The 22,945-nt window shown below is 49.4% G+C and overlaps 1 protein-coding gene across 4 annotated transcripts; it reads right to left on the reverse strand.

Annotated features, from left to right (window-relative positions):
* Positions 1-3,248: 3,248 nt before the first annotated feature.
* RBCK1 (RANBP2-type and C3HC4-type zinc finger containing 1) lies at positions 3,249-19,892 on the reverse strand. 4 transcript variants are annotated; one of them, XM_020900865.2, is made up of 13 exons: positions 19,833-19,892; positions 19,157-19,387; positions 17,607-17,751; positions 11,539-11,632; positions 11,237-11,435; positions 9,974-10,095; positions 9,723-9,896; positions 8,408-8,568; positions 7,273-7,384; positions 6,437-6,616; positions 5,556-5,654; positions 5,086-5,229; positions 3,249-3,909 (listed from the first exon to the last, which is right to left on the reverse strand). In XM_020900865.2, the coding sequence occupies exons 2-13, from the start codon at positions 19,176-19,178 to the stop codon at positions 3,829-3,831; spliced, it is 1,533 nt and encodes a 510-aa protein (XP_020756524.2). In that variant the 5' UTR covers positions 19,179-19,387; positions 19,833-19,892; the 3' UTR covers positions 3,249-3,828. The 4 variants fall into 4 exon arrangements, with proteins under 4 accessions (XP_020756524.2, XP_020756525.2, XP_070328598.1 ...); XM_020900866.2 differs by having other exon boundaries at positions 19,157-19,254; positions 19,833-19,882; XM_070472497.1 differs by lacking the exon at positions 17,607-17,751 and having other exon boundaries at positions 19,157-19,254; positions 19,833-19,882.
* Positions 19,893-22,945: the final 3,053 nt, after the last annotated feature.

Consider the following 22,945-nt stretch of genomic DNA (forward strand, 5'->3'; position numbering starts at 1 on the left):
GTTACTGAGTTGTGTCCTTTACAGTAAATCAGTACATGTAAGTGAAGTGTTTTCTTGAGTTCTGTGAGCACTTCCAGCAAATTATTGAACCTAAGAGGGTTTTGTGGAAACTAGTGAACTTGTAGTTGACCAGGCAGAAGTGTAGGTGGTCTGGGCACCACATTTGCAACTGGATCTGAAATGGGACAGCCTTGTGGGACTGAGCACTTTAACTTGTGGCATCTGATGCTAACTCCCCAGGTAGTTAGTGTCAGAACTGGATTGAATTACTGGACACCCAGTTGCTATTGGAGAATTGGAGAAACGTGATACAGAAAGTACTGCACAAGCCTCGCCGAAATAGCTCAGTTGGGAGAGCGTTAGAGTGAAGAAGGTACTGCACAACACACAAGGCTGAAGGGAAAACTAAAAATAACAGCTGAATAAAAAGTGTGGGTGTTTTGTACAGAGATGGAGTGTGCATTGTCAATGAAAGAGGATTTGGGGCTCAGGCGGAGGAGAGTTTTGAGAGTCGTGGAAGGCAACTGGGACTTCCTCTGTAGGCAGTTTGTAGGGTGAGGATGGGCCATGACCAAAACTCAGTTTGGAGAGAGTGACTGATGACATGATGGCAAACGTGTCCCTCGTTGGCAATGTGAGCTTCTCCAAGGCACTACATCTCTCAACTCATTGTCAATGACAGTAAAATACAAATAGTCTCATCCCACCATGGATGGTTTAATGAACTGATGTGTGAAAAAGTTTTACAAACTGAAGTTGTACAAGTATTTTGATTTCATACCTGTGAACATATATGGATCAATAAACACCTTAATTCAGCCTTGCACTTGCACCCCGGGAGCTCATCCCTGGATTAAGTGGTGGTTGAAGAACAGGCCAGAAGCTTCTGCCAAATACAACTACCAGATGATGGTGCCTGAGGCTCAGCCTGGCTTGCGTTCTTCCATTTGCCCTACTGTCCCCTCCATGTTTGCTGCTGATGGATCCTGCTGCTTTTTTCCAGTTCTCAAAGGCCCTTTTCTCCAGACTTAACATATGGTTGGAATTTTTCGAGCAGCCTTTGTGAGCTGGTAAGGCTATGGGCTTGCCTCCAGCTTCCTGCTTTTTAAATGAGTGGCTTTCATGGCAGCCCCAGACGCTAGAAGACATGTGTTACTCTGACACAGGCTGTGGGGCCCATCCGCCACTTCCTGCCCACATCAGCAGCTGCCCTTTATCTGAGCAGTGTGCTTCCACTGGCCCTGGAGAGAAAACCTGTGTCACACAAGTACATCCGGGACCTCCTGCTGCTTCCTCAGGTAGATGGCTTGAGTTCAAAGCCTGTGGGTTTGGTTTCAAGTCCACCCCGGAGAGTTCGTGCCAGGGCCCTGTTTGGGGTGACTCCTTGGGAGAGGGTGGTACCTCCACTTGACTGCAGTGGGGAGCATTTGTGAGCCTGCCCATCTTAGATTATTCACGCTCTGGCATGTGATGTATGGTGCTGGAAGCTAGAACCCTGGGACAGCCCTGCACCCTCCCATTTGCCCTCCTGGGCCCCCCATTTGGCTGCAGCAGACATAAACCCACTGCCTGCCTTGGTGCAGATGGAGTGGGCCAAGTGAAAAATGCGGCCCATGCAGTTCCCACTTCCTTCTTGTCCTCTTTTTTTTGATACAGCCATGGGTAAAGAAATGTTTCATTAACATTTCTTAGTACTCAATCTCAAAAGAATGGTGTAAGGACACTGGGAAGTGTAGTGTGACAAGCGCTAGGGGTGAAGGACTGCAGTGAGCTGGATCAGGAACATCATGTGATCTGGATCTGCCACGTGGAAATGACCCAGATTACCGAGCTTCAACATTTTTCAAGTTGGGTATCTAGATTTTAATGTAGCATCTTCAATGTAAAAATACTAGCAACCAATTTCAAGTTTATAAAACAAGACTAGGTAGACAGGTTATAGCCTGGGGCTTAGTAGTTCGTACCTGTGCACCGAGAGTGGTCTATTTTGCTCCACAACAGGCCTCTATGGTTCACCAAGGCCAAGACAGACCCTGGCAGGAGAGGGAGGCTGGAGGAGCTGGTGAGAGCAAGCACCTGGTCCTGGTCTGGGTGGGCCCCGCGCTCTCCTGGGGCCCAGCTCAGCTCAGCTTGCTGTTTCCCCTGGTCACTGGCTCTACCTGACTCCTCCTGACTCTCAGTGAGGGAAAGCTTCATGAGCCGATGCAGAGCAGGAAAGCGCTCACATTCTCTCACCTCTCTGCTCACAGAGCCTGGGGTCAACTCTCTTGAACCTTGGCACCCAAGAACAGAATGACAGTTCCTTTCTAGGGTCTAGAATAAGCCCTTCCCCTCCCTCTCCCTCCAAATGACATCCCCCAACTCCTGGTGGCTCAAACAGTAAAGAATATGCCTATAATATGAGAGACCTGGGTTTGATCCCTGGGTTGGGAAGATCCCCTGGAGGAGGAAATGACAACCCACTCCAGTATTCCTTCCTGGAGAATCCCATGGACAGAGGACAGAGAAGGCTACAGTCCATGGGGTCGCAACGAGTTGGACACGACTGAGTGACTAACACTTTCAAAACTCTTGGAGTCTAGACTGAGCCACAAAGATGCCCTCCACCTGTTGTAATCATGCTCCACATCCCAGCTCAGACAGTGTGCTGGCCTTCACTGGGGGCAGGGGGGCGTAGGAGGGGTCCGAGTAGGAGGTAAAAACTTCCAGAATGAACACCCAGAACCATATTTTATTCATCTGACCAGCACAGAATAGGTCTAGTAAAGAGCACTGGACCAATGTGCCGTTTTATCTCAGATGTTAAAAATGCTCACGGCATCACCCCACAGCAGCGGCACGTTCACCTCTTCCTGAAATATCTCTGTTCCCTGATAGTGGATGCCCACTGAGAGGCTAGAAATTCACAGCAAGAATTTCCTGCCAGCCTGTAGCTGCTGCCTCAGCACCCCCCTCCCCGCCTGAAGCCCACACACACCTGCAGACACCAGCTGGCAGACTCTCAACACAGTGCAAGCTACCTGGCCAGGCCAAGGTTGACCCAGAGTATGCCACCCTCAAGTGGGTGCAGGCGCGCCAAGTCCGAAGCAAGGATCCCTGTGCTCTGTTCACACCCTCGTTCTACACTGACAGGGCCAATGCATCAACTTTTGACTGCAATTCCCAGAGAGCCTGGGCCCCTGCCTGTCTCTGTGCTGAGTCCCAGCCCAGGACCCCTCTGCTCTCTCTCATGACATCACGCTCAGGCCTTCAAGGGAAACCATTTTAATCAGTGTACACAGGCAGCAAAGAGGGAGTACAGAAGCTGAACTGGCTGGGCTGTCTTCAGGATGCCAGGTCTCCCTCCTGGCTCTAAGCAGAATTAGCAGCAATTCTAAGAGGCCCCCAGGCCTCCAACAGCAAAGCCAGAGAAAAGTCACCCCAAGAAAGCCAACGGGGGAGGCCGCAGGCTGAGTGTTCAGCAGATGAGCGTGGTGGATGAGGGATGTATGGACTCATCCGGGACTCTCAGAGGCTCCATCCAGCAAGGCCTCTGGCTGGGGCTGTGTTTAAGGCTGGGTCAGACAGATGGGAGCCCCAGGGGAAGGACAAAGGCACTGGGGCAGATGCAGCCATGGACAACGGCCAGCTCAGGCAGGGCCCTTGCAATGCCCACAGCAAACAAGGCCATCCACGCAGCTCAGGGGCCTTGGCCACTTCAGGGCCCCTGTCTCAACCAAGCACAAAGGCATCTTCCCGGCCAGAAATCAGAGCCAAAGCACCAGGTCTGTCCCACAGAAGTTTGTAGATGTGGGGCTGGGTCAGCAGGGGGACCAGACCATCCTCAGCTTAGTGGCAATTCTGACAGCTGGGGTGGCACGGAATCCCATTCACCCGGCAGCGGCAGCCCCCGCTGGTGTCTCCTGGGCCCTAGGGGATGACGGGGGAGAGAAGAGAAGGTCAGGGCAGAGAAGAGAGCAGTGCCCTCCCCCACCCCAGGCACCACATCGCACCCACAAAGCACACTCGCCCACCCTGGGCCTTGGCCTGGACACATTCTGCTGCTAAGAATGATCCTCACAGCCTCAGCTACCAGATGGAGGCAGCTCTCAAGGCCTTTCTGGTCTCTCATAGCACCTTCAATTATGTGGTCTCTATCTACCCAACCCTAGACCCAGAGTCGCAAAGGACCTGATGAATTTTTGCATATTTAGAGGGGGTCAGCGTGCTGGCGGCAGGAGTGCTCCTTCCACCTCCACCTGTCTCACTGTCTGCCTGGACATGAACAACACCAGCCCCAACTCCAGGGACACTCCTCACGATGACAGATACCACTGCTCTCGCATGTTTTCCATCTGATTCTGACAGAAGCCTGAGATGGGTTCTGCTATCATCCCCATTTTACAGAAGAAGAAACTGAGGCTCAGATAAGGGAGTAACAGCATAACCACACGGTCAGTGTGTGCCAGAGCCAGGGACCCACTCCTCCAGTTTAGATTCCCACATGCACCCTCTAGGGCAGGGGTGGGCAAACATTTCTGTAAAAGGTCAGACAGTTACCTGAGGCTCTGCCAGCCAGACGGGCTCTGTCCTTGCAGCGCAAAAGCAGCCACAGACAGTATGCCAACGAATGTGCGGGGCTCCCACAAAACTTTACTTATGGACACTAAAATTTGAGTTTCATATAATTTTTACATGTCACAAAATATGCTCCTTTTAATATGTTCAACCATTTTTTAAACTGTATTTCTCTGTTATTATTCTCATTTAATCAAAAATAGACACACAATTAGTTTGTGGAAAAGTTAGAACCCAGGCTTTCTAGCTTCAAGCCTCCCTCTTTTTCTTTTTTAAAAATTAAATTATTTTTAATTGAAAGATAATTGCTTTATAGTATTGTGTTGGTCTCTGCCAAACATCAACATGAATCAGCCACAGGTATTGATATGCACTGCACTGATTTGCATTTTAAAAAAATGCAAAAAGCTTAGTTCAAGAACTTCACAAATGCAGGCTCTGGGGTTAGACTTGGCCGGTGGGCTGACCTGTCCGAACTCTCTTCTAGGGCACCCTCCCCCAGTACTCCTGAGCCCTCAGGGCACTCACCCCAGGGCCCCAGCGGGGGCCCTTGGTGACCCAGCAGATCTCGGTGTGGCAGACAGTGCACCGGATCCAGTCGCAGCCATCCTTCTTCTGCACCACGATCTGGCACTGTGGGCAGTGCATGGCTTCACCCTGCTGCAGCATGGTCTGGAGCAGAGAAGGTGCTGACCTCAGACCCAGCCCACTCCTCGGCCCCCGCCCCACTGCAGAGAGAAACCGGCCACCCTCCGGGGTCTGATTCACTCTCCCATGCTGCTCTACCCAGGCCCAGCTGCATGCAGCCTCCTCCCTTCACCCTGACACTCTCTGCTGCCCGCCCCCTGACCACGTGTCCTGAGTGCTGTCTCTGGATGGGGGAGATGCCAGCAGGAGCTCAGAGCCTCCAGGGCTGCATGAACCACAGCCCTGGCTAAGAAGCCCCCTTCGCTCCCCAAAACTCAGATCCTCGGCCCTCAGCCCTGACCCAGCCTCACTCTCAGCATCTCCGTCGTCTGCCGGGCAGCCATATCGTTCTGAGCTCGCAGGGCCAGGTCATCTTGGTACTCCTTGCAGTTCATCTGCTCATGGACGGCCTGGAGCGGATGAGGTGCTCGAGGTGAGAAAGTTCCCAGAGAGTTAGGGCCAGAGCAGGCATCCACACAAGCACTTAATGCCTAGATGGTGTCAGCGACAGAGGCTTCCTTTGTAAACTACATACCCATTTTACAGAAGAGGACACTGAGGCCAACGTGGTGAAGCCAGGGTCATCACATATGATAATAATCATATATATAACTATTTAAGTCCTGAATAGGCAGAGAAACCCCTAAAGCACCTCTCCTTGGGACAAGGGCACAGCCCCTTGTCCCCAGCTGAGTTCTGCCCTGGTTGCTGGTGTAATGCTCTGAGAGTGAGCTTACAGGGCTGTGACCAGGCTCGGCCCTGTCTATTCCCTCAAGACCAGTCTCTATAGTGGTCATCAGCTGACAGAATGACGACAGGGATGGCCTGAAGTGACAGTCAGGTAGGGCTCAGTCCGGGTTTGGGGTCAGGGCTCATTCAGGACAGAGGCTGACAGTCTGAGGCCAGGGCTGAGGTTGGTCTGTGACTTAGGCTCAGAATTAGTCAGAGGGCAGGACTGGGGCTCAGTCTTGGGCCAGGGTTATTTAGAGGCTCAGTCCAGGGTCAGGGCTCAATCTAAGGGTTAGGCTCAGGTCAGGACTCAAGCCACACCCAGCCACTGACACACAGCTCTAAGCCATGGGAACTGGGTCAGTATACCAGCTCTCTACTCTTATTCCCATAATAAGCTTGGACTTGCAATGAGCTCCTGGCAGGACCAGAGTGACTGGGCAGGGTGGGTCCCTGTCCCCACCTTGCAAAGCAGGCAGTTGACATGGAAGCACACGGGGCAGGGGAACTCATTGACATCATCCTCAAAGAAGCACCATCCCTTGCAGTCCGGGGTCTTGCAGTGGTAGCTGAAGGCACTGCGGTTTTCCGCAATGGAGATGCCCAGGTCCAGAAACCGCTGGTAATCCTCGGGGCTCAGGAGCTGCCAGCAGACCACAACCTTGGTGCCCGAGACTCAGAAACCTTGGTGCATGCCCTTCTGGCCACCCTCAGGAAGCCCCAACCCATGAAGTCCAACACAGCAGTGTTTACAAACTCCATCCAAAGAACAGGTTAGTGCCTTCCCTGGCAGTCCAGTGGTTAAAACTGTGCTGCCACTGGAGGGGGTGAGGGTTTGATCCCTGGTTGGGACTCACGAAGTGTGGCCAAAAGGAATGCCAGGGACAGAGGAGCCTGGCAGGCTACAGCCCACAGGGTCGCAAAGAGTCGGACACGACTAAGCCACTAACACTTTTGCTATCCCTTCAAGGTGAGCAAACCAAAGCACCGAGGGGCTGTGTATCTGCCTTTGAGGTCACCCGGGCCATCTGGCCCCAGAAGTCCTCTCCCCACTGTTGTTAACTTCTCTGCTGTCTTTTCCCCACAAGGGTAGTTTCCTTACTAGCTATTTCCCCCAATTTCTATCCTGCCCACTACTTGGGCCGCCAGCATCCCACACAGAGAAGGCTCTTGATAAATGCCTGGAACCCAAGACTGGGACTCTCAAACCCGTTCCCACTGGCCAGCTCCCGGCCCAGTTCCCTGGGATGGGGGGGTGGGGGTGGGGCAGGGGGGTGCCCCTCCCTCCCCAGGTCTTACCGCTCGGATCTCCCTCTCCAGCAGCTTGCCCGAGCATGAGTAGGTGTTGTTGATGAAGGGGCAGGACACCTCAGCCTCCTGGCTGTTGCGGATGGTGCCCTGCAGACACTCCCTGGGGGAGGGGTGAGGAGGGGGTAGGGGTGGGGGTTAGGGGTCATCTGAACCCCACCCCCCAGGACTGCGGCCCTCACATGGTGAGGCCTAACCTTGGGTTGGCTCCTCCCCAATTTCTTCCTTTCTTCTGGTGCCTCCCATCAGCCCACCATGTCTGTCCACCTCATTGCTATCCATATTGCTCCAGCCAAGGTTGCCTCACCCCTCACCTGCAGAACTGCAGAAGCCTCTTCACTGGACTCCCTGGATCAGCCATGTCCCTCCTCATAACCTCCCATCCGACCCCACCCAGAGCAAATCTGAAAGCCGTGGGGACACACCCTCCCTAATACCTCTGACCCTATGCCCTACCCGCTCCATCCCTCTGCTCCAGACACGCTGACCCCTTCCTGGGCAGGCAGGCCAGGCATGCACCCACCGTGGACCCCCTGGTCTGCTCAAGCCTGGCTTCCCTAGGGGTTTCCCTGACCCCTTCTAGGGCAGGGCCTCTGCTGCTTATCAAAAGCCACTGACACTTAACTTACGAGACAATTTACAATTATATCAGTGATTATCTGATTAACATCAGCCTGCCCCTGGGAAGGTAAGCTTCAGCAGGCAGAAACTGAGCTTTTGTGGGCATTCAGGGCTTCCCAGACCTAGCCCAGTCCCTGGCAGCCAAGGCAGCTCATCAAATGTGTGCTGTGAAGGAGGACATGCTCTCCACAGCCAGGGCTAGGAGAAGAGCCTCAGAGGGCAGACTGTCCACCAGCAAGCGGCAGGGCGGGGCTGGCCCAGGCTGTCAGGCAAGGGCCTCACTGCCCTTGCACGGGCCCGGCGGTGGGTGGGAGGGTGTGGGCTCTGGCGCCAGAAGGTCTGAGCTGTGCGGCTTCTCTGTACCCCACATCCCTCCTCTGCAAGACGGGGACATGGTGCCTACCTCCCAAGTTTGTGAGGATGCCCAAACAGCTGGAAGAGTCCTGGGCCCCACCCGCTTCCAGCCCCGGGTACTACATTGCTGGGGCCGGGGGCGGGCCCGCACCTGCAGAAGGTGTGCAGACACTCGCGCAGCACCACGGCCTCACCCGGCGCCAGGGCACTGTAGCAGACCGGGCACTCGGCGGGGTCGGTGTTCAGAACCAGGCTCCGCTGATCCAGCTGCACGTGCTTCAGGTAGTTGCCTTCCTGCTGCTGCTGCTTCCGCTGGGCACACGGGGGTGGGGCCGCGGGGCGGGTCAGGGTCTCAGGGGTGGGCAGGACCAGGAAGGGGGCAGGACCAGGTGGGGGCGGGCAGGACCAGGTTGGGGGGCAGGACCGGGGCAGGGGGGTGGGATGGTTCAGGCGGCCCAACGGGAGGCAAAGGGGGGCACATGGAAGGATCCTGGGGTTAGGGTGGGCTGGGCATGGCCCAGGCAGTGGGCAAGCGCTCGAGATGGTAAGGGTGGGACCAGGAGCGAGGCAACCAAACATGGGGGTGGGGCAGGAGGCAGGCCAGGCAGGCACAGCTTAAGGCTACAACCTAGGGTCAAGTCAGGGGGCGATGGGGCCGGGGTCTGAGTGGGGAGTCAGGGGAAGCAGGGCTCCCATCTCTGCCAAGAAGCAGGGCAGGGGTAGCTTCAGGGGGAAAGGCAGGGGGATGGGGGGCGGTGATAAAGCGAGGGAGCAGAGCCAGGGGGAGAGAGGCCGGGGTCTAGGCCAGGATTGTAATGGGACCACAATGAGGTCATGGCCAGCAATAGGTCCAAGGGCGGGATGGGGACGTTGGATCAGAATGGGAAACCGCTCAGGGTTATGTATCTGTGCGTGTGTAACACGACAGTGGGAGGGGCAGAACGGGGGCAGGTCAGCCTCCAAGTGGGCAGAGAGGGGCTGGGTCCAGGCTCTCAGGAAGTCTAGGAGGGCCACAGCCAGAAAGGAAGGGGTGGGGGGCTGGGAGTCAGGAATAGTAGGATTCAGGATGAGGTCAGAGCTAATGGAGCAATACCTAGGTCACAGCGGGATGAAACGGGGGCGTGGTCTGGGTCTTGGCTAGGATGCTGGGGTCAGAGCCAGGTACCCTTGAGTGCACGATGGGAAAGTTAAGTCAAAGCCAGCGGTGGCGCCACAGCTCACGGGGATGGGGGAGGGGGGAGCACAAATAAGCCTGGATGTGCATCACAGCCAGGAAGCAGGGTCTCAGCGATAGTATGAATGACCTCAGGGAGAGGCCGGTTACAGTCAAGTGTAGGGTCACCACCATCGGTGTGATCACAAGGGGGCAGCAATAGGGTCAGGAGCAATGTGGACGTGTCTCCCTTTCTGGCCTATGCCTCCCCCTTCCAGGCTGCAGGAGTCTTTCCGGGGACTTCGGCGCCCACCTGCTGGTACTGGCGCAGCGCCTCCTCCTCACCGGCCAGGCGCGCTCGCTCCTCCTCGTCTGGCTGGTACGAGGCGGGTACCTGGTAGGCCTCGGGCCGTGCCCGGCAGCACATCTCGCAGCCGGGCCTAGTGGGCTTGTTAATGAAGGTGCAGCCGGGGCACGTCCAGCCCACCTGGGGGCAGAGGGGCAGTGAGGGCAGGGAGACTAAATGGGGGGGTGGCGCATAGGGGCACATGTGTGGCAGCTTACCGGCGGGGGCTCTGGCGCTACATCAGGCTGCCCCCGCTCTGGCTCTTGAGGGGCCCCAGGCTTTGGGGGAACTGGGTCCAGGGGGCCCCGTGGCTGCAGTGTGAGGTCCTTGAAGCCCAGATCTGGGGAGAAGGGTTCAAGGGGTGGCAGATCCATTTAGCCAATTTCATCCACACCCTGAGCCAGCCAGGAAACCCCCCTTCTATCCTCTCCCTCTGCTCCAAGGACATTCCAGCTCCCTCTTGCCAGGTGGACCCAGCCATGGCTGAGTGTTCTGGCTCCCACAGGGTCACAGCCCCTCCTTCCACCCACCACTGCTCCTAGATCCACCCGGCTTAAGAACCCTGCTTGAAAACAGATCTCCTGTGTGCCTAAGTGTCCACACAAGTGTCTGGACCTGAAAGGGACAAACACCACTTCTGTAGTGGCCCCGCCAAAATACTGAACCTGAATCCATTCCCGAGGGCACATAGGGCAGAAAAGCTAAAAACAAAACTGGCCTGGAGAGTCAAGGGGAGACCAGAGATCAAAGACTGAGAAACACCAAGGCCAAGAGCCAGGTCTTTCACTATAAAGGACATGAGTGAGACAACTAGTAAAATGTGAGCAAGATCTGCACATTAGATAGTGTTACTATATCAAAGTTAATTTCCTAAATTTGCTAACTGTACAATAAATGTAAGAAAATGACCTTTTTATTTTTATAAAGGAAATAAAACTGAAGTATTTAGGGAAAAGGGACATCGTGTCTGCAACCTACTCTCAAAACAGTTCCAAAAATTATTTATGCATAAGTAAATAATTTTACATGAAGACAATGATAAACCAAATACAGTCAAAATAGTATCTGGGGAATCCACATGAACAGTACATGGGAATTCCTTATACAATTCTTTGTACAATTTTGCAACTTTTCTGTAGGTCTGAAATATTTCAAAATAAGAAGTAAAAAATTTAACAACTAGCTATTACATCAATTTACAGATTTAGAAAACTGAGGAGAGATAGGAAGGAACTTGCCTAGGTCAAGGAGTTGATAAATGCCAGGGCGGGGACTGAACTCAGCCCTTCTCCCCAAGACTGGCTGTCCTCTAAAGGGTTCCCCAGATGGCTCCCTCCTGGGGTGTCCTTTGTCCTCTCTTCCCCACTATGGATAAGGTCCTCCAGTCAAGTCCCTGATGGAAAGCCCCTGGGCTCTACACCTCGCTCCCTCCCGCCCCACGCCCACAGGTGAGTCCACATCCCCAGGGAGCAGAGCCTTACCTTCCAGCATCCGCAACTGCCTCTCCCGCTGCAGCTCCTGAGGGTTGAGTGACGTGTTGCAGGCGGACAGCAGGTAGAGGTAGGCGCTGTCCCCATTCCGCCTCACGCCGTGGGAGTGCAGAGTCTCCTGGTCCCGGGCCAACCGCTGCCCAAACACCCACTGCTGCAGGGTTGGCGGGAAGCCATAGTCTAGGAACACCTGTCAGGGAGGATGGACAGGAAGCGTAGGGAGGGAGGAGCAGAGGAGAGACAGGTGGGGGCAAAAGGGGAACCTCCACCCTCCCTTTCACCCCCTCACTCACCATGTCCTTGAGGGAGGCCACCGTCATGTCAGGCCGCACCGTGAGCCAGATAGTGACTGTGTGCATCTGTGCATCCTCCACGCTCACCCACAGCCTGCGGGGAGGGCAAGGGCTCTGGACGAAGGTCCAACCTCAGCCACCAGCTAGCTCCTGGATTCCCACTCCCCTGTGCTTCCTCCTGGATCAGAACTCGCTGCTTAGGCCCTGCAATGGCTCCACACGGCTCTCAGAATAAAATCCAAACTCCCGTGGCATCAAGGGCCTTAATGCGCTGGCCCCTTCAGTCTCTTGTATTACTGGCTATTATTGGCTCCTTAACCAAACCACAGCAGCTATTATTAACTGCATGCTAAGACTCTTTAAAGCACTTAACATGTATTAACTCAATTCTCTCAATGAACCCATGAGACATGTACTGTTGTCTCCCCTATTTTACAGATAAAAACAGGAGGCACAGAGAGGTTATAGTGACTCCGCTGAGTAAACAATAACTGTTAGAGGCAGGATTTAAATCCAAACAGGAGTATTTCAGAGAAAGTGGTTTTAAACACCAACCTTCTCAAAGATGCGAAAACTTTTTGGGAAGGCCAATGGCACGAAAATGGAGGGCTGAGACAAAAAAACAGAACTGATTTCAGGACACAGAAAAAAGCCCACTTAGAACCTCCAGAGCAACTTGGGAAAACGCTGTATCCTTAAAGCAAGAACAGCAGGAAACAATCAGAAAATGAAGAAGAGTTGCTGGGAATCTAACAGTAACTCCTGACTAATCTGATCCATCTACAGGTTCACAAGGAAAATGAGAGATACCATGACACTCCAAGGAGACAATTCGTAAACTCAGAATGTCAAGAATTCTGGAGATCAAAAGCCAGATTTCTAAAAAATTAATGTCACTAAAAATAGAGAAAGTGAATAAAAGACTTAGACAACATTAAGAAATGCTATGTGTCAATTCTCATTTGGCTCCTGATTAGAACAAACCAACTATAAAAAATACTAATGAGATAATCAAGGCAAGTTTAATACATATAGAGTATAAGAGGATTTTAAGGAGTTGTTAATGTTTTAGGTGTAATAATGGTATTGAGGTTATTTTTTAAGTCATTAGTTTTAAAGACTTATGAATGAGCTAACATCTGAGACTTGCTTTAAAATACTCCAGAAAATACCTTCAAAATTTCTCAGGATAAAGATTTTCAACATCTAGCCAACCATCAATGAAAGTAGCAAGTTTTAGACACATAAAGACAACAAAAGTTTACCATCCACTTCTCCACATGAAAAGTTTTTGAAATACAAGAAACAAGAATAGCTGAGTCTGATGCAGAATAGAAAACTAAAATGGAATTTAAAGAAGGAAAGGAAATTCAAAGACCTTAACCTTCAAGACATTCTTCTTCAAGCAACAGGGGTTTTGAAACATGAAAGATACAGTGTCAATTGCACTACTTATTTTACACCGAGTAATATTTCCATAATCAAAATACTATAAATGTTATTTTACTGGGTTTACATTTTCAGTATCAACCTAGAGGCAAAGCATAGAAGCCTTAATTTTACTTAGAAAACAAAATCTAAAGACTATAACCAAGACTTCCCTGGTGGTCCAGTGGCTAAGGCTCCGAGCTCCCAGTGCAGAGGGCCCGGGTTCAATCCCTGGTCAGGGAACTGGATCCCACATGCCACAACTAAGAGTTCACATGCCACAACTAAAAAAAAATTCTGCATGCCACAATGAAGACCAAAGATCCTATGTGTCACAACTAAGACCCAATAAATAAATACAATTTAAAAAATAAAATAAAACCTATAACCTTAACACCAATAATAGAGAAGCACCATTGGAGCCCTCATTTCTGCTGTCACCAGATCAGTAGTGATCCGTTAGTCAGAAAATTCATTACAGCAGAGAAATGCAGACATAGTTGTAGACTTTAACACTTAATTTTACCTTACAGGATACAAACGCACATTCAATGGCCAATCGCTAGGTAAAAAGGCCACTGGTTTTGTTTTTTATTTAGTACAAATCTGCTACTGGAGTTTCCCGTGATTTTTTTTTTCTTTTTGTATGAACTATACCCATTATACATGGTTTCTGATCTCTTTCTTTAAAGCTTCTTTAAAGTGGAGCAAGAACTTAAGACTCTCAAAGCATCTGAGTACAGAGAGCCCTTTTGGATTTTTACCACTTTCTTTTTTTTTTTTTTTTTACAATTCACTCACCCTAAAATGAACAGCCTTTTTTTGTTTGTTTTTGGTCGCATTTCTCTTTTAGCACTCATGTTTTGTTGATTGATACAACAGCTATTAAATTATGCCATGGAAACAAGTACAACTGATATAAACAAGCTGTGTGCAGAGGTATGTTTTACAGCGGCAGCTACAGTGCCATTTAATTGGGGGAATCAAGTGGAGGTCAACTGGGAGAACTTCTACTATAGTACTAACAAAACCCAGGAAGTTAGGAAAAGGGAACAGTGAGATGAGCATGTTAAAGTCCTCATTTTTCATAACAAGGAGTGTACACAGATACCATCTTAAGTGCATATATCAAGAAATGGATATACAAGTATTTTATTTGAAATCAAATGGCCAATTGATCAACAGATGCAATGCAATCCCTGTCAAAATTCCAGCTCACTTTTTTTTTTGCAAAAATTAGCATGCTAACCCTAAGATTCATATGGAGATACAAGGGACCCAGAATAGCCAAAAAAAATCTTGAAAGAGAAGAACACTGTTGGAGTACTTATGCTTCTGTTTTAAAAACTTACTACAAAGCTATAATAATAAAAACTGTCTAACTGGTATAAGGACAGACATACAGAGCAACAGACTAGAAATTAGGTTTCAGAAATAAACTTCAGACTTATGGTCAAATAATTTTCAACAAAGGTGCCAAGATATTAAACAGGGACAAAACAGTCTTTTTAACAAAAATATCTGTGACAACTAGATATTCACAAGCAAAAGAATGAAGTTGGATCTCTGCCTCTCAGTGTAACAAAAATTAACTCAACAGGGATCAAAGATGTAAATGTAAGAGCTAAAACTATAAAACTCTTTAAAAACAAAACTAAGGGTATACCTTTATGACCGTGGATGAGGCAAAGGTATCTTAAATGACATCAAAAGCACAAACAACAAGAGAAAACAGATAAAAGTATTTCATCAAAATTGAAAACATGTGCTTCAAAGGACACTATCAATACAGTGAAAAGACAATCCATAGAATGGGAAAAGAAAATAGGTGTCCATTGTATACATACACACCACAGTTTCTTTATTCATTCATGGTTACTTCAGTTGTTTCCATATATATACACAATGAAATATTATTCAGCCATAAAATGAAGGAAATTCTGCCATCTGCAACAACATGGACATTGCGCTAAGTGAAATAAATCAGACAGAGAAAGACAAATTCTGTATTATACCACTTATATATGGAATTTTTAAAAGCAATGTCAGAGAAACAGAACAGATTGATTGGGGTGTTGCAGGGGTGAAGGTGGTCAAAAGCTACAAACTTCCTGTTTTAAGATAAGTTAAGTTCTAAAGCAGAGATGTACAGCACGGTGACTATAGTTAACAATATGGTATATTTGAGAACTGCTCAGAGAGTAAACCTTAAAAGTTGTCACAAGAAAAAGTAATTTGTTACTATGTCAGGCAATGGATGTTAACTAAACTTACTGTGGTAATCATTGTGCTATATATATATATATATTAAAGCATATGTCATACACCTAAAATGGTTCTAAAGTTCAATTTCCAACATGTGGAAACGGAAAGAGAGGGAAGGCTTCCCACACAACACCAAGCAATTTTCAGACACTAGCAGGGCATCCTACAATTCAACTTGATTCTAGCCCTCTCTACCCAGAGACTGTGTCAGCTTTCCTAGGTTGTGGGCTCATTCCTACAAGGCTGCTCCCACCACCTCACACACCAATCGAAACCCCAAGTTGTCATTGGTTCTCTGACTGACTGGATATAGATTAGGGATTCCAACGACTTCCTCCATGGGTTGATTATTTTGCTAGAACAGCTCACAGAACTCAGAGAAATATTTACTCACTATATTACCCTTTTTTATTGAAAGGGTATAATAGCCAAATGGAAGAGATGTATGGAGCAAGGTATGTGAGAAGGGGAATCATTCTCTCCAAATTCCAAACCCTGTCTTTTTGGGTGTTTATGGAGGCTTTATTACATAGGCACGACTGATTAATCCATGGGCTACTGATGATTCAACCTTCAGCCCTCTTCCCCTCCCTGGAGATCAGGATGATGAGACTGAAAATTCCAATTCTCTAACCACAGGGCTGGCTCCTCTTATGACCAGCCTCCATCCTTAAGCAATTTACGGGCAGTCCAAGAGTCACCTCACTAATGTAACAAAATGCACCTTTGTCATTCTCATCACTTAAGAAATTCCAAGGGTTTTAGGAGCTCAGTGCCAAGAACAGAAAGAATATACATTTCTTATTGTAAGTCACAATACCTTAAACTAACTCTGTTTTGTATGTCAATGATATCTCAATAAAACTGGGGAAAAAAATATGTCCATATAAAAACTTGGACACAAATGTTCATAGCAGCATTGTGCACATTAGCCAAAAGAGTGGAAACAACCCAAATGTCCATCTACTGATAAAGAAAATACAGTATACCCATACAATAGATTATTATTCAGTCATAAGAAGGAATGAAGTTTTGATACATGCTACAACATGGATGAATCTAGAAAACATGATGCTAAGTGAAAGAAGACCAGACACAAAAGGCCACATAGTGTATAATTCCATTTCATTCATATGAAATTCCCAGAGTAGGCAAATTTCTGGAGATAGAAAGTAAATTAGTTGTTGCTTAAGGTTGAGGGGTTGAGGAAAGAAAAGTCGCGAGATAGGGAGTGTCTATTAATGGGTATGCGGTTTCCTAATGGGATGATGAAAATGTTCTGTAATTGGTTATGGTGATGGTTACACAATTGTGAATATACTAAAAGCCTCGAACTATGCACTTTAAATTGCTGAACAGGGTCTGTCAATTATATCTCAATAAAAAATCAAATGGGATCCAATAGTGAAAATTAGAAACTGTAAAAGGGTCTTACTACACAGCAGGAAAAAAACATTTGAGTGTTTAATATGTGCCAGGCACTGTGCTGAGCATTTCAGCATCAAGTTTAAGTCTCCTGGGGCAGACAGCCTTCCTTCAAGCTGAGTGTGGCTGTGCAAATAATTTCTGGCCATGGGAGTTAAGTGGAACAAGTGTGTGTAACTTTGTGAGCTGTGTTCTTAAGAGGAGGGTGAGAGGGTGTGCCCTTCTTCCTTCCTACTGACAAGAGTGGTGATGTAATGGCTGGAACGGGAAGAACCATTTTGGATCATAAGGTGAACCTAAGAAAGGAGGTCATGAATGGCCTAATAATAAGACAAGAGAAGCAGGAGCTCTGAGAACTACAGAGAGCAGAGCTTCCACATCTGGAGTGCCTACCATCAAACTTGTTTATGTCACTGTTAATATGTTTTTTTCTGTTCTATGAGACCTATCATTCTAATACACCTCCTAACAACCCTATTAACAGCTCTACTATCACTGCTCTATTTTTTAAATTAAAAAAAAAAAAAAAAAAACTCTGAGAGGTGAAATGATCTGCCTTAGATCGCAGAGTTGATTTGTGACAGAGCTGGGGTTTGAAGCTAGGGCTCTTGACACCAGAACCTGCCATTAAGAATAACTTAACTGTTCTATGTGCTCAGTTGCTCAGTCATGTCTGACTCTTTGTGACTCCATGGATTGCAGCCCGCCAGGTTCCTCTGTCCGTGGGGATTCTCCAGGCAAGAATACTGGAGTGGGTTGCCATGCCCTCCTCCAGGGGATCCTCCCAACCCAGGGATCGAACCCAGGTCTCCCGCATTGCAGGCGGATTCTTTACCAACTGAGCCACCAGGAAAGCTCTAACTGTTCTACCGGCCAACACTATATTGCAGCCCACTGGGGTTCAGGAAGCTCTGAACTCTGGGCTTCCTGGTCAGCCATGCACTCCTCACCTGATATCCTGTGTCGGAGAGACCTCGGGCTTCAGCTGCACATTCAGGGGCACCCGCTGCTCTGCCAGCCAGATGGCACATTGCATAGCCACCTGTTCATCCCCACCAGCCACTGCTCGTGTGAGTCTCTGGGCCACCTCCTCAGCTGAAATCCACAGTGGAAGCACGTTAGCGCAGGGTTTATTCTTCTTGTGGGTAAGGAGGGTGAGGAAGGAGGTGATTCTTTATATATGCTGCTTCCTCTCTGTCTTCTTGGTAAACTCCTACACATCCTTCAGCACCCAGCTTAAAAGTCCCTTTTCTCTGAGAGGCCTTGTCTGACACTCCCCACCCCTGCTCATGTGGTTCTGTTTCCCCTTCATACTCCCAGGTCCTCCATACTTGCACTTGTTTATCCAACAAACATTTACTGAGCTCTTGCTGTTCAGTCACTAGGTTGTATCCAGCTCTTTGTGACCCCCAAGGACTGCTGCACACCAGGCTCCCATGTCCTTGCCTATCTCCCAGAGTTTGCTCAAACTCATATCCATTGATACCATCCAACAATCTCATCCTCCGTTGCCCCCTTCTCCTTCTGCCCTCAATCTTTCCTTAGCATCAGGGTCTTTTCCAATGAATTGGTTCTTTGCATCAGGTGACCACAGTATTTGGAGCTTCAGCATCAGTCCTTCCAATGAATATTCAGGGTCGATTTCCTTTAGGATTGAGCTCATACTCTGTGCCAATCACTCTCACAGAAACTGGGCTTCAGCAGTGAATAACATAAACAGGGGCCCTCTTCTCATGGACTTCCCAGCCCAGTAAGAAGACAACTAACAAGTTTAACAAAAGAAAAAGATTCAGACTGTGATCCATGCTGGCAAGGAAATGAACAGGATAAGGAGATCAGGAAAGAGAAAAGGAGGTGACAGTGAAGCTGAGACCTGAAGCAGGAGATGTTGGATAATGTCAAGACCTGCTTGGGGAAAAGTGTTCCAAGTGGAGAGAAAATGAAAGACCTTGGTCAAGAAATGGTCAGATTAGAACAGAGAAGCTGATGAAGCCCCAGCAGAATGAGCGAGGGGCCAGATGGGGGAAGGCAGAGATGAGCAAAAGCAGAAGTGAGCAAAGTCAGCAAGCATGTGAGCTACCCAACTGCTCTAGGCTTCTGTTCTAGGAACAAACACAGGGGTATGTGCGCAGGTTGGTGACATGACCTAACTTAAATTCTCCAACCCGAGTGGAAGGCACGAGGTGGAAGGCCAAGACCCTGGTATTCAGGTCAATTGAGGTCTGGGCCCCCACTAGCGTGGGTGGTCTCTTGCCCTCTGGGAGCCTCCCACCCTCTTCTCAGCAGAACTGGCCTATGGGAGGCCTTAGGGGCATCAAAAAGAAGAATGACAAGATGCCCTTGGAAGCAACCGGCCTGCAAGGGAGGAATCTGAGGGGCAAGTGGGCAGAAGGAGGACAGGTTAATACCCCTCTCCCAGTCTCTTCTGGGAGGAGAGGCCGCGTCTGGCAAGGCCCACCTCCCACCCGAAGCTTCTCAGCCGCCCCCAGGCTGTGCCCACCTTTCTTGATCTTCTCGTCCATCGGGCGTGGTTGTGCCCATCCCCCCGCGGAGGGGGCGGGCTGCAGCTCCGGGGAAATGCTATCTCCCGGTCACCTGCTAGAGGACGGGCAGACCACGAGAAACTCAGCCCCAGCCGGCGGCCTCTGGCGCGGCCCGAGCCTTCTTGGTGCCTCAGGGTCCCGGGTGGCAATCGGGTAGCATCACATTACCCGAGGACCGGGGATGGGGCCTGGGAAGGGGAACGGGTGGAGGTGAGAGGGAGCGCCAAGCCGAGCTGGCTCTGGGCGACAGAGGAAACTGGACAGGCCTGGCTGCGGGGAAGGGGAGGAGGGGCGCCGCACAGCCAGGGCGCTGGGCTGGAGCCCTTCTCCCAGCTGGGAGCAGGAGCGCCCTCAGGGGTGCGGGATTTCAGCCCAACTCCCTCTCGCCCGCGGCGGCCCCTGTCAGTCACGAGAAGGAGCGCAGCAGCTTTAGCGGAAGAGAAAGTGAAAGTGGCGGCTCCGGAAATGGGGCGGAAGATTGTCGCCGGATCCGGGTCTCCCCGCCACCCCTGCCTGACCACCCGGCGGCGGCCCCCGCTCCGGGTCACGGGAATCCAGGGCGCTCTTGTCCCGCTGTCCGGGGCGTTCCCACGCCGCCCCGGGCCAGACCCGGGTTCTGTGACCCTCACTTACCCGCTGGTTCCAGCCAGCAGCGCCGTGGGAGGGGTGGGGCCAGGAGGGGCGGGGACTGGACCGGGGGCGGGGACTGGGCCGGGAGGGCGGGGCGCGGCGCGGAGAGCGCCCTGGCTCAGTCCACCAGCCCCAGCACTGGTGGGCATGCTGATCCCTACTCCTTTGACAGAAGAATCCGAGGCTCTGTTTCTGACCTGCCCGAGGCCACGCAGCCGGATTTAAATGCAGGTCGGGCAAAAGGAACCCACCCTTAGCCAGCCGAATGCTGCCTCTCGGCGGTTAACTCTCCACCTTTTATTTATTTATTTTTCCATTTATTTTTATTAGTTGGAGGCTAATTACTTTACAACATTGCAGTGGTTTTTGTCATACATTGAAATGAATTAGCCATGGATTTACATGAATTCCCCATCCCGGTCCCCCCTCCCACCTCCCTCTCCACCTGATCCCTCTGGGTCTTCCCAGCGCACCAGCCCCAAGCACTTGTCTCATGCATCCAACCTGGGCTGGTGATCTGTTTCACCCTAGATAATATACATGTTTCGATGCTCTTCTCTTGAAACATCCCACCCTCGCCTTCTCCCACAGAGTCCACAAGTCTGTTCTATACATCTGAGTCTCTTTTTCTGTTTTGCATATAGGGTTATCGTTACCATCTTTCTAAATTCCATATATATGTGTTAGTATACTGTAATGGTCTTTATCTTTCTGGCTTACTTCGCTCTGTATAATGGGCAAAAAAACACATGAAAAGATGCTCAACATCACTCATTATCAGAGAAATGCAAATCAAAACCACAATGAGGTACCATTACATGCCAGTCAGGATGGCTGCTATCCAAAAGTCTACAAGCAGTAAATGCTGGAGAGGGTGTGGAGAAAAGGGAACCCTCCTACACTGTTGGTGGGAATGCAAATTAGTACAGCCACTATGGAAAACAGTGTGGAGATTTCTTAAAAAGCTGGAAATAGAACTGCCATATGACCCAGCAATCCCACTTCTGGGCATACACACTGAGGAAACCAGATCTGAAAGAGACACGTGCACCCCAATGTTCATCGCAGCACTGTTTATAATAGCCAGGACATGGAAGCAACCTAGATGCCCATTAGCAGACGAATGGATGAGGAAGCTGTGGTACATATACACCATGGAATATTACTCAGCCATTAAAAAGAATTCATTTGAATCAGTTCTAATGAGATGGATGTAACTCTCCACCTTTTAATTGGGCCACTAAATGAAGTTTGCTTTCCCCGGACACAGGCTGGAAGCTCTTCGCATCCTCCTGTCTTCCCACCCTTGAACTTGTCTCCCGCCCCTCATCCTGTAGATTGGCAGATCCTATGGGATCTGCTTGCAGAATAGATACAGAATCTGTCACCTCTCACCTCCTCCACCCACCATCCCAATCCACCTCCATTCTTTTTCCTCCAGCACCATCCTCCAGCCTCCTGACTATGCTCTTTGCTTCCCCTTTTGGTCACTAAAGTCCACTTCCACCCAGATGCTGGTAGGCCCTGTTAGAATCAACCCGTGCCACTCCTCAGAACACTCCCCATGGGTTTCATCTTGCTCAAAGTAAAAGTGAAGGTCCTCCCAAGGCCTGCAGAGTGCTGTGGCTCCTTCTGACTACTCTCCCCTTCGCTCAGTCCACCCGCTGGCCCCCAGATCCTGGAACAAGGCAGACACCCTTCCATCTCAGGGCCTTTGCACTTCCCATAGCCCAAATATCTTCATGGCTTGCTCTTTCCCTTTTATGTCTTTAGCCGAAAGTCTTTCTATCGTTTACCAAAAGTCTTTTCCTGTCCACTTTATCTGAAATTTCACACACATGCACATACATCCAGCGTTTTATGTTTTCCTTCCTGGCTTCATTTTTTCCCAAAGCATTTATTACTATCGAACAGCATATTTTACTTATCTTGTTTTTTTTTTTGTCTGTTCCCCTCTTTTAGAGGGTGGGGACCTTTGTCTGTTTGCTCATTGCTGTGTTCCTGGTGTCTCGTCACAGTTCCCCAACACCTGATAGGTGCCCACAGACTATGTTAAATGAATGAAAGAATCTCAGACTTTCTTCTGAGATCACTTTCTTTTTGCCTGAAATAGATCCCAAAAAAACAGAGGTTCTCAGCCTGAGCTGTACGTTTGAATCTCTTGTGGAACTTTTAAAAATCTTATGCCAGATTAATATCTCAGATCAATTGATTCAGAATGTCTGGGGTGGGCCCAGACATCAGGAGCTTTTAATGTTCTCTGGTGAGCCTAATGAAAAGCCAAATTTGAGAACTGCTGTTTTAGAATTCCCTGTGGGGTTAGTCTTCTGGTGACAAACTTTCTTAGTTTTTGTTTGAAAAATCTTTATTTAGACCTCACTCTTTTTTAAAAATAATTTTATTTATTTATTCATTGGCTGTGCCGGGTTTTCATTGCCATGCGGGCTTTTCTCTATTTGCGGTGAGTGGGGGTAACTCTTTAGTTGAGGTGTGCGGGCTTCTCACTGCAGTGGCTTCTCTTGTTATGGAGCAGACTCTAGGGTGTGTGGGCTTCAGTAGTTGCAGTGTAAAGACTCAGTAGTTGTGGTTCCCATGCTCTAGAGCACAGATTTAATAGTTGTGACCTGTGGGCTTAGTTGCTCCCCCCGATGTGAGATCTTCCCAGATCAGGGATTGAAACAATGTCTCCTGCATTGGCAGGTTGATTCTTTACCACTGAACCACCAGGGAAGCCCAACACCTCACTCTTGATTGACATTTTTGCTGGATATAGAATTCTAGCTGGGCACCTTGAAAATAGCATTCTATTGTCTTCCAACTTCCATGGTTGGTGTTGAGACATCATCACCTGTCAGTCTAACTGCTGTTCTTTCTTTAAGTAGCTTTACCAAGAAATAAATTATACACTATAAGATCCACCCATTTAAAGTGTACAATTTAATGGTTTTTAGTATAGAGTTGTGCAACTGTCTCCACGATCTCATTTTTTAACATTTTTACCCCTGCAAAGAAGCCCTGTATCCATTAGCAGACACTCTCTATCTCCTACTCTCTTACCCCCCAGCACTAGTTTACTTTTGGTTTCTATAAATTTTCCTATTTTGGACACTTTATAT

Source organism: Odocoileus virginianus, chromosome 9 (genome assembly GCF_023699985.2).
Source record: "Odocoileus virginianus isolate 20LAN1187 ecotype Illinois chromosome 9, Ovbor_1.2, whole genome shotgun sequence".
Taxonomy (NCBI): domain Eukaryota; kingdom Metazoa; phylum Chordata; class Mammalia; order Artiodactyla; family Cervidae; genus Odocoileus; species Odocoileus virginianus.

Bases quoted from the DNA above. Each gene is read 5' to 3' on its own strand.
- RBCK1 (XM_020900865.2), bottom strand. From the start codon at position 19,178: ATGGACGAGAAGATCAAGAAAG. The intron at 10,096-11,236 runs GTAAGGCTCTGC...CCTTCTCCCCAG, and splicing joins GCAGTTGCGGATGCTGGAAG to ATCTGGGCTTCAAGGACCTC. The intron at 5,230-5,555 runs GTGAGGCTGGGT...TCTCTGCTCCAG, and splicing joins AGACGACGGAGATGCTGAGA to ACCATGCTGCAGCAGGGTGA.